This window comes from Quercus lobata, chromosome 6 (assembly GCF_001633185.2).
Source record: "Quercus lobata isolate SW786 chromosome 6, ValleyOak3.0 Primary Assembly, whole genome shotgun sequence".
Taxonomy (NCBI): domain Eukaryota; kingdom Viridiplantae; phylum Streptophyta; class Magnoliopsida; order Fagales; family Fagaceae; genus Quercus; species Quercus lobata.
Genome location: NC_044909.1, coordinates 20,555,942 through 20,572,363, shown reverse-complemented (window position 1 = coordinate 20,572,363; position 16,422 = coordinate 20,555,942). Strand labels below are relative to the sequence as shown.

General features: G+C 38.3%; 2 protein-coding genes across 9 annotated transcripts in view; one reads left to right on the top strand and one right to left on the bottom strand.

The window, feature by feature from the left end:
* Window positions 1-16,422, bottom strand: part of LOC115994345 (tuberculostearic acid methyltransferase UfaA1-like) — a 41,170-nt gene that overhangs the window by 12,960 nt on the left and 11,788 nt on the right. For 7 of the 8 annotated variants that reach the window (XR_004093199.1, XR_004093198.1, XM_031118442.1 and 4 more), the window contains exons 10-13: window positions 15,763-15,836; window positions 6,038-6,131; window positions 5,758-5,894; window positions 5,607-5,687 (exon numbers count right to left, since the gene is read on the bottom strand). Coding sequence is in view for 6 of the 8 variants with exons in the window: in XM_031118442.1 (XP_030974302.1) it covers window positions 5,607-5,687; window positions 5,758-5,894; window positions 6,038-6,131; window positions 15,763-15,836 (386 nt within the window). In the remaining 2 variants the exon portion in view is untranslated. Of the gene's footprint in view, window positions 1-5,588; window positions 5,688-5,757; window positions 5,895-6,037; window positions 6,132-15,762; window positions 15,837-16,422 lie in introns of all 8 variants that reach the window. The other variant, XM_031118447.1, reaches the window with a different exon arrangement.
* LOC115993762 (probable fatty acid methyltransferase) lies at window positions 10,305-15,568 on the top strand. Its single transcript, XM_031117736.1, has 9 exons — window positions 10,305-10,581; window positions 10,764-10,859; window positions 10,978-11,033; window positions 11,143-11,266; window positions 13,254-13,316; window positions 13,400-13,459; window positions 13,556-13,717; window positions 14,958-15,031; window positions 15,547-15,568. The coding sequence occupies exons 1-9, from the start codon at window positions 10,537-10,539 to the stop codon at window positions 15,566-15,568; spliced, it is 702 nt and encodes a 233-aa protein (XP_030973596.1). The 5' UTR covers window positions 10,305-10,536.

Here is a 16,422-nt window from a genome sequence, read left to right as displayed (position 1 = left end):
CTTGCATCCTCGTATCTCAGGCTTCCAGTTCCCCTTTTACTTGACCTATGATCAGTCTTGAGTCTGAGAACATTTCCACTGCCTTTCCACCCATTTTCTGTACCATTGCCATTCCCATCAGCAAAGCTTCATATTCCAATTTGTTGTTTGTAGCCGAGAATCCCAACCTTAAGGACTTTTCAATAATGATTTTTTCAGGGGATATCAGAACTAGCCCCACTCCTGCTCCCCGCTTGTTTGCTGCTCCATCCACATATACTTTCTAGGATGGGGAGTCTTGTGTGGAGATTAGGTCAATCGATTTTTCATCCATACCATGTCGCTTCATCTTTGCTTCCTCTGGAAGCTCAGCGAACTCGGCTACTAGATCGGCGAGGACTTGACCTTTCACAGAGGTATGAAGCATATACTTGATGTCGAAAGCCCCTAGGATCATGCCCTATTTAGCAATCCTCCCAGTATAACCTGCACTCCGAAGTATGGACTTGAGCGGTAACTGAGTTAGAACTACTACGGTGTGCGCCTTGAATTAATGTGGGAGTTTTCGTGTAGCATGCACTACTGCGAAGATGGCCTTTTCCAGTGATAAGTACCGCACCTCGGCTTCATGAAGTGATTTATTTACGTAATAGACTGGTCTTTGGACGCCACTGTCTTCTCATATCAAAACAAAACTTACTGCATGAGAGGCCATCGCCAAGTAAGCAAACAGGACCTCGTCCACTTTAGGATTGGACATGATAGGCGCCCGAGATAGGTATTCTTTCAGCTACTGAAATGCTACAGCACATTCCTCGGTCCATTCAAATCCTTTCCATTTATGCAGTAAAAGGAAAAAGGGTCTACACCTATCAGCTGACCTAGAGATAAATCGGTTCAAAGCAACGGTCAACCCTGTCAGTTTCTGCACCTCCTTCGGATTTTGAGGTGCTTGTAAGCCATTAATGGCCTTAATTTGATCTGGGTTCACCTCAATTCCCCTGTGAATCACCATGTATCCCAAGAACTTTCCAGAGCCTACACCAAATGAACATTTTGAAGCATTCAGACGTAGCTTGTGCTTTCATAGAATTCCAAAAATGCTCGTAAGATCTCCCACATACTCGGACACCACTTTGCTCTTCACAACCATATCATCGATATAAACCTCAATGTTCCTGCCCAGTTGTGGTTCGAACATTTTAGTCATCATCCGTTGATAAGTAGACCTTGCATTTTTCAAGCCAAAAGACATCACTTTATAGTGATAGTTTCCAATAGGAGTGACAAAAGCTGTCCTCTCTTGATCGTCCAATGCTAACAGTATTTGGTGATATCCTTGGAAGGCATCCAAAAAGCTCATCCGAGGATGACCTACTGTTGCATCCACCAACTGGTCTATCCTAGGCATAGGGAAAGGGTCCTTGGGACAGGCTTTATTGAGATCCGTGAAATTCACGCACACACGCCATTTTCCAGTCTTCTTTTTTACCACCACCGTGTTGGCTAACCATTGTGGATAAAAAACTTCCTTGATAGCCCCTGCCTGCTTGAACTTAGCCACCTCATTTCTAACAGCCTCGGCATGCTCTTTTGACGGACGCCGAGGTGGCTGTCTCTTTGGAGTGATGGAGGGATTAACATTTAGATGATAATAGATGAAACTTGGGTCTATATCCGGGGCTTCATACGCACTTCATGCGAACACATCAACATTTTCTCTGAGGAATTCAACAAATTGCTCTCTCTCATGCAGAGGCAATTTAGCCCCAATCTGAGAGAACTTCTCCGGATCATCACCAACGATTACCTTTTTCAAATCTTCGCATCTCGCCTCGTCGGCCAGTCCGTTGTAGGGTAACGCCGGGGTTTCTAATTGCTATAAGCCATTATCAGCGGTGGCCGAGGTCTCTACCTCAAGCTGATGTTGGATAGCCGCTACCAGGCATTGCCAGGCTGCAGTTTGACTTCCTACTATCTCTAAAACCTGGTCTCCGGATGGATACTTCACCTTCTGGTGTAGAGTAAAGGAGACGGCCCCCAGGGTATGAAGCCAAGGTCTGCCCATAATAGTTGTGTAGGGAGAGAAAATGTCTACGACGACGAAGTCCACTTCCACCACATCCGTACCGGTCTACACAGGTAATCTGGTTTGACCTTTTGGGACGACCATTCTGCCCTCAAAACTCACTAGAGGAGAATTGTAGGCCATCAAGTTCTTAGGTTTCAAATTTAGCCCCCTATACAAGTCAAGGTACATTATGTCAGTAGCACTGCCCTGTCAATCATCACTCTTTTCACATCGTACCCACCAATTCTCAGCATGACCACAAGAGCATCATTATGGGACTGTATGGTTCCAACTTTGTCCTCATCTAAAAAACCCAACACTAACGGGATGCCCATTTTGGCTCTCTTAGGCATTAAGCTAGACTCTTCGGTTGGAGAACGGGACACTGACATTACCCTTGAAGGACAAGATCCAGTCCTCTCCGGGGCAGCAAAAATAACGTTTATTGTGTCAAGGGGAGTCTTGAAGAAGCATCTCCCTGAAGTTTTGAGCCCGCTTGGCTTAATTGACCACTGGAATGATGCAAGAGTTGCTTCAACTTCCCTTCTTAGACTAACTGGTCTAAATGGTCCCATAAATTTCTGCAATCCTCAATTGTGTGTCCATGATCCTGATGAAAGTGGCAATAAAGGTTCTAGTTGTGTCTCATAGGATCTCCTCCCATTTTGTTTGGCTATTTGAAGAACGACTCATTCTTAATCTTCTCTAGTACTTATTGCACTGGCTCTCGAAACACAGCGTTAATCGCCAGGGTGTTGGTAGATCCTAACTACCCAACAAAGTTTTTCCGAGGTCGGTTATTATTGTACCGGTCCGACCTGAAATCCCTCCTCTCCTGAGGGATCACCTTAACCTTTCCTTTTCCATGTAGTTGGTCTTCTTCTACTCTTCTGTACTTGTCAATCTGATCCATCAATTGGCGTATGCTAGTAACAGGTTTACCAGTTAGAGATTTCCTCAAATCATGCTCAGTTGGAAGACCAGCCTTGAAAGTGCTAATGGCCACATCATCATACTCTCCTTCTATTTCATTAAACATTTCCCAATATCTATCCGAATAAGTCTTCAGAGTCTCACCCTCCCGCATGGACATAGACAATAAGGATCCCAAAGGCCGAGGAACCCTGCTGTAATTAATAAGCGAGCACTAAAAGCCCGGGTGAGTTTCTTGAAGGAGTCTATAGAATTCACCCTCAAACCGTTGAACCACCTCATCGCCACCGGGCCCAAGCTAGATGGAAAGATCTTACACATCAAGGCCTTATCTTTGGAGTGAACAACCATCCTTTGACTGAAATGGCTAACATGTTCTACCGGGTCTGTCCGACCATTATAAATAGTGAATGTTGGTTGATGAAATCGCTGAGGAAGGCTCGCATCTTCTATGCTCCGTGTGATAGGTGATTTAGAAACTTGACTCAGCACCTTGTTAATGGCATCGTTCCCTAAGCCTTTGCAAGGTGAGCTTTTGTACCTACGTCTATGGTGGTGCTTCTCTTTATAGGAAAAGGTCTCGCTGGACGAAGTTCTGGATCTCCATCTATAACTAGTACCATCCGTCTCCTTAGAGGACGGTTCGGAGCTGGGCGGTGAACGTCTTTGCCGAGCATGAAACAACTCCCTCTTTAACTCGTCGATTTCACGTTGCATGTCTCTATCATTCTTTGCATGGGAAACATGACATTTCCCCTGAGATTGACCTTTACTGGTATGAGTTGTGTGCATACTTCCCTCACGGCCTCCTTTCCGTTCAAGGCTCCTACGCGGATTGCTATGCTGAGAGCCCCTTGATTCTACTTGAAGTAGATTAGCATCTACCTGGTGTGGTCTTGCCTCCTCCATCGTGAATGTTGCAATCGAATCTCCTTTAGGCTAGATTAAGCTCTTCCCACATACGACGCCAATTGTAAGGACTGAAATTGGATTGGACCTAAAATAGGATTGGGCTCAAACCCAAGCGGCCCAAACAATAAATTTGTAGAGCATGGATGAAAGGCGAGCTTTTGTACCTACGTCTATGGTGGTGCTTCTCTTCATAGGAAAAGGTCTCGCTGGACGAAGTTCTGGATCTCCGTCTATAACTAGCACCATCCGTCTCCTTAGAGGACGGTTCGGAGCTGGGCGGTGAACGTCTTTGCCGAGCATGAAACAACTCCCTCTTTAACTCGTCGATTTCACGTTGCATGTCTCTATCATTCTTTGCATGGGAAACATGACATTTCCCCTGAGATTGACCTTTACTGGTATGAGTTGTGTGCATACTTCCCTCACGGCCTCCTTTCCGTTCAAGGCTCCTACGCGGATTGCTATGCTGAGAGCCCCTTGATTCTACTTGAAGTAGATTAGCATCTACCTGGTGTGGTCTTGCCTCCTCCATCGTGAACGTTGCAACCGAATCTTCTTTAGACTAGATTAAGCTCTTCCCACAGACGACGCCAATTGTAAGGACTGAAATTGGATTGGACCTAAAATAGGATTGGGCTCAAACCCAAGCAGCCCAAACAATAAATTTGTAGAGCATGGATGAAAGAACTAGATCTATTCCAGAAGAAAACGATTAAATTTGGAAATTTAAGACTGTTAGACACAAGTAGGATTAGAAAATCTGTCCTCGGAATAACTCGAGGAGTTTATATTATATTGTCTTGTTGAACAATAAAATTATACAAGAGTGCACAGTCTCGTTCTCAAAAATCCTTGATTTTTTCCGATCCCCCCTTTTAGTACATCTTCCCATGTTATATACTACAATATTGGTGTCATCCTTACCACATACGTGTAGGTTAGATTCGAGGAACTCCTTTCTGTCCCATTCAGCACCTCCCAGAACCATCAACCAGTAGTTGTAAGGTTGCTTGATCACTCTTCAGGTATCACTTCCACATTAATGCGACCAGAGAGTTGGTTGAGAGACATTTAATTCGGAGGTAACAGCTTTTGAAGATATTTGTTTACCTTTCTTTTTTTACCCCTGATCCAATGTCCAACCCTTAGTTGTGATGTAACTTCAAAGAAGGTCCATGATGATATGGCAGCCTTACTGACCTCGGACACTTGTTACCGAGATAGCTTTTATCCTCGGACATTCGTTGGACTTATCTCTTATTATCTCTACTCTTCTCTTTACTTTGTTCCCCTTATAATTTCATTCGAACATCCTCGGATGGTCCAATGTCCTCGGATTGGGCCATAGGCCTAATTAGTACAGCCTTAACAGTACCTCCTAACTAAATGACCCCCACAATCATTATTAACTATTTTACTTGATGAGAAACTATATCAAATTTCCAAAGAAGAAAAAAAAATTGCAAAATTATTCATTTTGAACAGTTAAATTATGAGACATAAAAAGAAGAAGAGAAATTTTTTAATTTCGTAATGATGGTTCTACTCAAACTTAGTGATATAACGAATGGTTCTACTCAAATTTTAAGTTACAAAGTACGTTCATGTTTTATCCGATTCAAAATTTCAAAAAATGCTGTAAGGCATAAAAATGGAAAATGAAAAAAAAAAAAAAAAATGTAAATAGACATACCTAATTTATTTTTCTTACCTCTTGTTGTCCATTAAATTTTTTCTCCAACATCTGAGTGTTTGGTAGTAATGAATTCCTATGTTCTCCACGTGCTCAACGCTGCACTTACAAAACTTTGAATTAATTTTCAAGAGAAATAAATAGTAAAACCAATCAATGAATTTAATACCAGAGTCTGGATGCGTTAGCCATGGCTGATATTATCCTGCTCAGTGAAGGTAGGCATCCACCGGGAAATATATATTCCTTTATAAAATCCGAACTTCGCCTGTACTCGTCGTAACGTTCGTCTGGTATTGATATGAACTACGAAGAGGCAACCACAAACCAGCTTCAATGGTTAGAAGTATATTTAAATTAAACGCATAGAAGAGTTATAAAGACCAATACATTATAATAAAACTGGGAAAAAGATATATATATATATAGGACATCATTTGTTTAATTACCTGCAGAACAAAAAGCCCGTCTTCTGCTAATAATGATTCACAGCAACCAAAAAACTTTTCCATATATTCATGGCCGACATGCTCTATCATCTCACTGAAAAATGCTATCAAAATATCATTTTTTTTTCTTCTAATGACTAAGGCCAGAATATGTTGAAGTTGACTCGTATGGATGTAGCATAGTAGGGTAAGTGGAGTGGAACGTCACCAACGGATATAATATATAAACATTAATTTCGATTACCCCAATTTCTCATATAATCGATTAATTGCTTCTTACTCTTGTGGAAGTAGGTATATTACTGAACAACGATAAAATCTTTATGTTGTTTTTCTTTCTTTAATCTTACTTAAACCGATCATATTCATTATGGACTATTTAAAAGAGTTAGTGGCAAAGGGGTTAGCTTTTAGACCACTGAACAAACAGTATTTTTTAAGACCAATTTATTAATTAGGTCAATTATGCAAGCCTTAGGTTAAACAAACAATCAGGCATATCATGCATAATGGAAAAGTAAAAGATACAAGATATAATGACCTAAGAAACTTTATAAAACAACTTGTTCCAAAAGAAAAACCTAGAGACACCAATCCTAAAGAGACCAATCCACTATCAGATAGAGATTTATAGTTAGAATATTAATTCATAGTAAATCTAGTTAAAGTTAACAAACTTAACTTTAAATCCCACAGACTTCTCTAATATAAATTTGTTCCAACATAAATTTCCAGTTCACGCTTTAGAACTTGATTCTACCAGTACTAAGAGTATGTGTGTAATCTCTGTTAGAAGCTTGAAGGAGTACAAGGTACAGGACATCAGATAAAGAAGTTTACCCTTCTAGCCGGCTAGCTTTTTAGCTACTCTGTCCTCAACTTCAGCGAACACTTGTGACTTAGATTTCCCAATAATGGAGGGCAGCCCCAAATACCTGTTATGTCAGGAGTCTTGCATTGGACCAAGAATGTTGAGAGTGCTTTCCTTGAATTCTTGAGGGGTGTTCAGGCTAAAGAAAACTGAAGATTTGTCAATGTTGATTTTCTGCCCAGAAGCCTCTTTGTATTTGTTGAGAATAGTAACAAGTGTATGACATTCTTGCTCCTTTGCTTTGTAAAACAATAGGCTATCATCGGTGAAGAATAGATGAGTAATTAGAGGGCAGCCTCTACAAATGGAAATTCCATTAATTTGTTGATTCTTGGCAGCTTCATGAATAAGGGCTGAAAAATCTTCGGCACAAAGAAGGAAAAGGCAAGGAGAGAGCGAGTCCCCCTGTCTAATGCCCCTTGAAGGAGAAATGTTCCCACAAGCTTCCCCATTTATAAGCACTGAATAAGAAACAGAAGAGACACAATTCATAATGAGATCAATCCATTTTTCTACAAAGCCCAATTTCTCCATCACACCTTTAATAAAACTCCATTCTACCCTATCAAAGGCCTTGCTCATGTCCAATTTAATAGACATGTAATTTCCTTTTCCTTCACTTTTATGGTTGAGATAATGCATAAACTCGAAGGCAACAAGGACATTATCTGTGATTAGGCAGTTAGGGGTAAATGCAATTTGGTTTTCGGATATGATGTTTGGTATAATGGCCTTAAACCTATTGGCTAGGACCTTAGAAACGATTTTATAAGTGGTGTTAAAGAGACTAATGGGGCGGAATTCTGTCATTCTGGCTGGCTGGTTGGCTTTTGGGATGACAGAGATGTTGGTTTTATTTATCTCAGTCATGGGAAGATTTGAATTCAGCACCTTTAAAACCATGTTTGTAATACTAGGTCCAACAATATCCCAATATTTATGAAAAAAGATCACGGACATACCGTCGGGCCCGGGTGCTTTAGTGGGGTGGAGTTGTTGCAATGCCTTCAAGACTTCCTCTCTTGTGAAAGGTTTGGTGAGTTTAGTGTTCATTTCATCTGTGACACGCCTAGGAATTGCATTAGTTAAAAGGTTTGGTGAGTTCAGTGTTCATTTCATCTGTGACACGCCTAGGAATTGCATTAGTGACTTCATTGATTCCGGTGGGAAAGGATGTAGTGTAGATTTTCTCAAAATTGGATATTGCAGTGGCTGTAATACTTTCCTTGCTTTCACACCAGACACCATCCTCATTCCAAAGCCCAAAGATGGAATTCTTTTTCCTCCTTTCCGAAGCACGGGAAGGGAAAAATTTCGTATTTCTGTCCCCTTCCTTATACCAATGGATTTTGCTACGCTACCGCTAGATGGTCTCCTCACTATCCAGAAGGTCATTTATTTCATTTCTAAGTTGATTAATTTCTGCCCCTCTATTGCCTTGCTAATCAACAGTTGTAATGGAGTTAAGAGCTCTTCTTTTCTCCGCAATTTTTTTTGGAATGTTGCCTACTACATTATGATTCCAGCTTGCTAGCGCACTTGCACATCGTTGGAGATTAGAAGCCACCCCCTCAGGAGTGACAAAGAGAGTGCCTGAGTGCCATGCAGTCTCAATCACTTCACGACAATCCTCCCTTTTAACCCACATGGCCTCAAAGTGGAAGCGATGTTTACTTTTACAGGTTGGAGGAGGTGAGTCAGTGATTGCAAGAATACAATGGTCAGATGTGGAATTGACCAAATGGTGAACTGTTGGGTCCTTGAAATGTCCAAGCCATTCATTAGTAACAAAAGCTCTTTCAAGGCGAAGCGAAATCCTATTACTCCCTTCCTTCATATTACACCAAGTATAATCTGGGCCACAGTATCCTAGGTCCTTGAAGCCACAGTGATTTACAATTTGACGGAAACCATCCATCTGATTTTGGGAATGATGGGCACCACCTACTTTTTCAGACATTGAAAGAATTTCATTAAAATCACCACAGCAAAACCAAGGCAAATTAAATTGGCTATTAAGATATGAGAGGAGTTTCCAAGATTCTTCCCTGAGGTGGGTCTCTGGGTATCCATAAAACCCGGTAAATCTCCAAACAATACCATTGTCAGCCTCTGTGATTATTGCATCAATGTGATGGTTGGAGTAGCTCATAATTTCCAATTTTGTGTCACTAGACCAAAGTAGTGCAAGACCTCCACTTCGGCCCCTACTCGAAACACACAAACCATTTGAAAAACCAAGCTTGAATTTTATTCTATCCATACGCCTGCTCTTAGATTTAGTTTCCGAGAGGAAAACTAATTTGGGATTCCAGCGTCGCACATAATCGCAGAGTGCATAAACTGTCCGGGAGTTCCCAATTCCCCGGCAGTTCCATCATAAGGAATTCATCACAGGGAAGGAAGTTTCATTCTCTTCTGAGAAGTCAAGTCTATTAATTTTTAAGCCCGAAAGTCCCACTAAATTTTGGATGTCTGAGTTAATAGCTTGGTATTCCTTGAGCTCTAGCTATCCCTAAAGCTCTTATAATGAGAGCAAACAGCCCTTCTAAAACAGCAACCCACAACACAACCAATCCACTTGAAAATCAAATACCCACAGAACACAAAGCACGGAGGTCAAGAAACAGAGTTTTATCGAGGTAATGTGCAAAACAGCAATGCAAAAGAATTGTATATAGTTAGTTAGGCAACGTTTGTAACAATAAAGGAAAGTAGCATCTCGAGTTTCAGAAACTCGAGATCCATATTATAAAAAGCCCACATAGATCTCGAGTCTTTAAGACTCGAGTTTTATGCGAAAAACATTTCACCTATAGTGGCGTTTTTAAGCCTTTCAGTGACGTTTTAAAGCCCTATAGCGGCGTTTTCCTGGAAATTTTTTTTTCATAAGTACAGATTTATGGAGTCCTATAGTGGCGTTTTTAAGCCCTATAGTGACGTTTTATAGACCTACAGCGGTGTTTTTATTCAATTTATGGAAATCGAGTCTTTATAGATGACAATGATAACACCACCCACAAATCATCTAATTGACCCACTTGGGGGTAGAGCAATGACCCACGCCGGCCAAGAAAATGCCCACTGATAGGGTAGAGAAAGCCCACAATGGTAAGGGAAAACCCACTACTGGGTGGAACACCCAGGCTGCGCGTGACCCACTGCAAGGAGAAGTCCAGCCCACCAAGGAGGTAGAGAAGGCCACACTCCGGAGTAGAGCTCGCGAACGCGGCAGAAAACACTCAGGCGTACGATAGCAGAGGCCTTTCTAACGTGCACCGAGAGAGAACACTCCTACGAGGGAGAGAAAAGAAGATACGAGGAACGATTCTTATATCTATTCTCTCCGCTAGTTTTCTGACTTAACTAATAGAGCCTCCTTAGCCTCCCCATTTTTGGCTCCTTGGATGGCTTGAGATCTTCTTCTTTAACATGTGATTTGTTCGGTCGAAATTATGGTTGTAGCTGGGGTCCCATCGTGTCCCCTAAATTTTATCCACTCACAATTTCACACAAACTATACTTAAATTGCATCAATAAGATTGTTATACTATGCTTGTGGTATTGCAGTTTATTGGAGGAAGGGGACACAATATTGACCTTTGAAGGAGACAAGAGAAAGTGTTCTATGAAAATAGTTCTTAAAGTTCATAATCCCCAGTTTTATTGGAAGGTACTCTTAATCTATGTTGGAATCATTTTTATATGGATCACTTGCAACATACTATAACTATTTTTAAAATTAGCAAGAATTTTTTTTCAAAGTTAATTAATAGGTTGCGAATTATATTGTTATTTTATTATACCGCGGAATTTTCTCAACACCATTGATGAGCGCTAGATTGTTTTGATCAGATTATGACACGGGCTGATTTAGGCCTTGCTGATGCATATATTGATGGGGATATTTCTTTCACCGATGAAAATGAAGGTCTTCTAAACCTCTTTTTGGTAGGATTGATTAAAGTTTGAGTTAATTCCAAAACGGCACTGCTCTGAACCTAATACGTACAAAGCATGTTTATGGTATGTACCTCCTTAGAATTTACCTTGCTGATATGTTTTGCAGATTCTTATTGCCAGCAGAGAGTCAAAGTCCTCTATCTTGAAATTGAATAAGAGAAGGTATGTATTCCAACTGCCAGACTTTGCTTGAAGCTTGGATAATCATATTATAATTAATTATTTCCTTTTTTTGCTCAACTTTAACTTATTTATTTATTTATTACTTTAGGGGTTGGTGGACACCATTGATATTTACGGCTGCTATAGGATCTGCAAGCTATTTTTTGAAGCATTTTTCAAGGCAAAATACTCTTACACAGGCACGCAGGAACATCTCTCGTCATTATGAGCTGGTATAAGACTATGGCCTTTCAATTCCTTGTTTTTATTTGAGATCTTTTTTTTTTCAATTTGAGGAGGTGGTTTTCAAAAAAGAAAAAAAGAAAAGAAAAAAAAAAAAGGAGATATTATGGATGCCGCAACGTTGGATTAGGTGCTATTATGTGCCTTTGTTTTGCGTGAGGTGTGACATTGGCTTGGTTTTTAGTTTGAGTTACTGAGAAATCTCTTTGAGAGTGATATGCAGAAATTTTAGTGTAAAGAAGATTTACCCTTTGTTTCAGATGCAGCCCTAGTTTTGGTATTTGTGAAGGAAAGTTATTTGGGTGTATTAGAGTTTGGATTGTGTGAGAATGCATCTACACCATCTTTGTACTCTTCAAAGATAAATTCTTCATGCTCCCTCTATGTGTTTGTGCCTCTATTCTTCTCGGTTGTTTTTACTTAATTCCTACTTTTTATTTGGAGTTCTTTCTAAAACACGTAATATTTTTCGACCTAGTCTTGATATTTGGGTTGCTTTTACAACAAACTCGTATTAGAGGAAAGGTTCACTACCTAGTTGTTTGCAGTTGTTCTCTTGGGTGACTGTGCTTATTGGTTCATGGATCTAATTATTGGGAATAAAAATTTTCAGGTAAGTCCTCTACAAAACTTTTGGAAGTTAGGACAATGTTTCTATATCAAATAATACCGGTGTACTATTTCAAAATTAACGCTTATATATATATATATATATATATATATATATAATAACTATCTTCATTAACATTTAAACAAATAAATTTAGTAGTCTTTTAGTAATAATTTGGGACAATCAATACAATTTGTTAGATCATTAGCCCAAGCCCAAAAACCTTTTTCTTTTTTACTTTTTAAATTCCTTATTATTTCAAATTGACCAAATTTCTTAACTCTGATCTCTCTACTTAACTTTCTTACCTACTCTCTCTCTCTCTTTCTCACACACACAACGCATGCAACACAGACACGATTTTCATTTCAAATTAGAAAATGCTAAAACCACAACTTTTGTCACAACTTGCTCATGTGACAAGTTGTGAGTGGTGGGTCCACAACTCCACCACTCATGACTTGCCATGTGAGCAAGTTTTGGCAAAAGTTATGGAAGCATTACTCTTTCAAATTTCTCAACAACACTGCCCATAAATATGCTCTGCTCACTACTTCTCCTTCCACCTTATGGCCTAGTTGTCATCACCCTTCTCCTTTCTTCTTCTTTTTTTCTTTTTTCTTTTTTGGTAAAAAAATCTTGCAGAAGAAATCCAATCCAAAACAAATGTTTTGCTCGAAATAGCCCAAACTAGTTTGTCTTCGAAAATAGTATCTAACTCTTGTATTAAGATATGTATAACTTTGCATTGCTTGTTCGTTCTATCAAATTTCTCTACTTCAAATTTGTTATTAAAAATCATAGTCTCAAGTCTCTTGACTACCAAAGGTTTTAGAGGACTTTGCCGAAGGTATTGTATAGAACTCGCTTGACACCTTTGTACAGCAAAATTCCAAAGAGAACAATCCAAAGGTAAAGGTAGTGAACCTTGATTCTAATACCAATTTGTTGTGAGAAAGTGCATCCAGATAAAACTTACACAAGATCGATTGTGAAAATATTTAGAATGATCTCAAAAAATATAAGAGAAGTGAAGAAAGCCCAAAAGAAAAATATACAACCACACAAGAGTGAGAGAAAGAACACCAAAAGTTTACATAATTTAGCCTTTGACCTATGTCCTGAAAATTTCACTAACAAATATGAATAGATGAAAAATGGTGTAGAATGTAGAGGCGTGTGGCTTTGTGAGTTCAATTCACGTGCTGACATTTGAGACTATGTTTAGAATGATAATCTTCTTCGTTGAATGATAGTATACAAACCTAATTAGTGACATAAGTGATAGAATGATAGTATTCAAACATGATTAGTGACATAATTGATGTCAAGCATAAGCTTATTATTCGATTTGTTTGTGTTTCTAGAGTAATGAACTTTTTGCTCTGTTCCTGGACGAAACAATGACATACTCCACCGCTGTATTTAAGGTCAGGATCAAAATTAACCTTTTCACCTTCCTTTTTAAGCTTTAGCTTTAACTTAAATTAAACTTTATGACTATATTTCTTAGAAGGAAGATGAGGACTTAAAGGTTGCGCAGCTGAGAAAAATGTCTACTTTAATTGGAAAGGTGAGAAATTAATACTGGATTATGTCAAATTTTTAAAGATTTTCCTGCCCTTACCTAATCCTTTTTTTTTTTCTTTCTTTCTTTCAATTAACTTAGGCAAGAATTAATGAGAGGCATGAAGTTCTTGATATTGGGTGTGGCTGGGGAAGCTTTGCTATTGAAGTTGTCAATCGAACTGGATGCAAATACACTGGCATCACTTTGTCTAATGAGCAACTAAAACTTGCGGAAAAGAAAGTGAAAGATGCTGGCCTTCAGGTACTAATTTGATGAATGGCATTCACCATAAATGCATATATCATTAATATCAATACATATGGAATAAATTGGATGGTAAATTTTTTTTTTTTTTTCTGATTGAACATAGTATCATTTCAGTTGGTGTTATTGAGTAGTTAATAGCATATAGGGACGTCATCACTTAATCCAAAAGGCTTTAAGTCTTTGATTTTTGGTCAATTATGTTATAATAACCACTCACTCTTCTTATTATTATTCAATGTGGGGCTTTACTTATATATGTATACTCAATAATCTCCCGGCCTCTTACATGCGAGTCTATGCTTCCTCGTAGGCTTCAAGACCTCTTTGGGGTCATGAAAAAATCCTAATTGCATCCCCTTGCCTTATGGGTTTTTTCTTCATCAATGTGTCATTCATGGGCCTTACACCATCCATGTGAACCACGTGTCAACCTCTCACATTTATCAATGTGAACTCGGCTTGCACTTCCAAGTCTATGGGAACCTCATGCCATAGCTTTATCTAGCACCATTAGCAATATTCATTTGTTGGGTTTTTTTCCAAGATCATTTGTGTGACCTTCATGGGTTTGCTTTGTACGATAAAGTGTTCCCGCTTCAACGACGAAAGGGACGTTGATGACCTTGTCACCTCATCCAATTGAATAGTTAATATAACCTATAGAGATACCACTTGATCCAAGATGCTTAAGTCTTCGGGTCTAGGTCCAACTATATTATATTCTTTACTCACTCCTTTTATAATTATTCAATGTAAAACTTCACTCACACATGTATACCTAACAATTTCATCAATTTGCCTTTGTTATATGATAATAAATCTATTTTATGGTAAAAATATGATAATTAATAAATCTAAATATAAATGTAGTACTGCATCATTTAAAAAGAGTCATCACGCTTTATTTGGTGGAATTAAATTTTAATGATGTTGAACGATATATGTAATCTTAAATTCATGAAAACTAAAACTAAATCAAGGACCATTTTTTGTGATAAAAGAATAGAAACAAGATCGTTGTTTTGTTATGGTCACATTGACATACTTAACAAGCACATAGCAAAGAATTTGGAAGTCTGTTTTGCCTTGTTTAGGTTTACAATTTGCATATAATAATTGGTTCTTTTCCAAGCAAGAAACATCTGCTTAAGTATGGCACATCTTATGAAATTTTTCTTTTTCTTACGGTCAATTCACTTCAAAATTAACCTTAATTTATCAACTTTGCTCTCAGGACCGCATTAAGTTTCTTCTTTGTGATTACCGCCAATTGCCAGATTCCTACAAATATGACAGAATTATATCCTGGTGAGTTCCTTTTGTTAGGTTCTATATATGTATCTGTTAATTGGCAAACACATAAACACAAACTTGCCTAGATATAAGAACAAGGAAGCAATTGTTTAAAGTAATCTGTTTTCAGCAGTTTCAATCGGTCAAAACTGTTATTCAATCAATCGAAGTTCACATTTGCAGAATTTGTTTCGCAGCCCAATAGCCCATCAAACGTTTTGCATTTCAATCCTACTTCACAAAGTATAAAAAGAAAACACAAATACACGTTTTTCTAGACTTGTGATCTACTCTTTTAGATCTGATGTCCTGTACCTTGTACTCCTTCAAGCTTCTAACAGAGATTACACACATACTCTTAGTACTGGTAGAATCAAGTTCTAAAGCGTGAACTGGAAATTTATGTTGGAACAAATTTATATTAGAGAAGCTTGAAGGAGTACAAGGTACAGGACATCAGATCTAAAAGAGTAGATCACAAGTCTAGAAAAACGTGTATTTGTGTTTTCTTTTTATACTTTGTGAAGTAGGATTGAACTGCAAAACGTTTGATGGGCTATTGGGCTGCGAAACAAATTCTGCAAATGTGAACTTCGATTGATTGAATAACAGTTTTGACCGATTGAAACTGCTGAAAACAGATTACTTTAAACAATAGCTTCCTTGTTCTTATATCTAGGCAAGTTTGTGTTTATGTGTTTGCCAATTAATAGATACATATATAGAACCTAACAAAAGGAACTCACCAGGATATAATTCTGTCATATTTGTAGGAATCTGGCAATTGGCGGTAATCACAAAGAAGAAACTTAATGCGGTCCTGAGAGCAAAGTTGATAAATTAAGGTTAATTTTGAAGTGAATTGACCGTAAGAAAAAGAAAAATTTCATAAGATATGCCATACTTAAGCAGATGTTTCTTGCTTGGAAAAGAACCAATTATTATATGCAAATTGTAAACCTAAACAAGGCAAAACAGACTTCCAAATTCTTTGCTATGTGCTTGTTAAGTATGTCAATGTGACCATAACAAAACAACGATCTTGTTTCTATTCTTTTATCACAAAAAATGGTCCTTGATTTAGTTTTAGTTTTCATGAATTTAAGATTACATATATCGTTCAACATCATTAAAATTTAATTCCACCAAATAAAGCGTGATGACTCTTTTTAAATGATGCAGTACTACATTTATATTTAGATTTATTAATTATCATATTTTTACCATAAAATATATTTATTATCATATAACAAAGGCAAATTGATGAAATTGTTAGGTATACACGTGTGAGTGAAGTTTTACATTGAATAATTATAAAAGGAGTGAGTAAAGAATATAATATAGTTGGACCTAGACCTGAAGACTTAAGCATCTTGGATCAAGTGGTATCTCTATAGGTTATATTA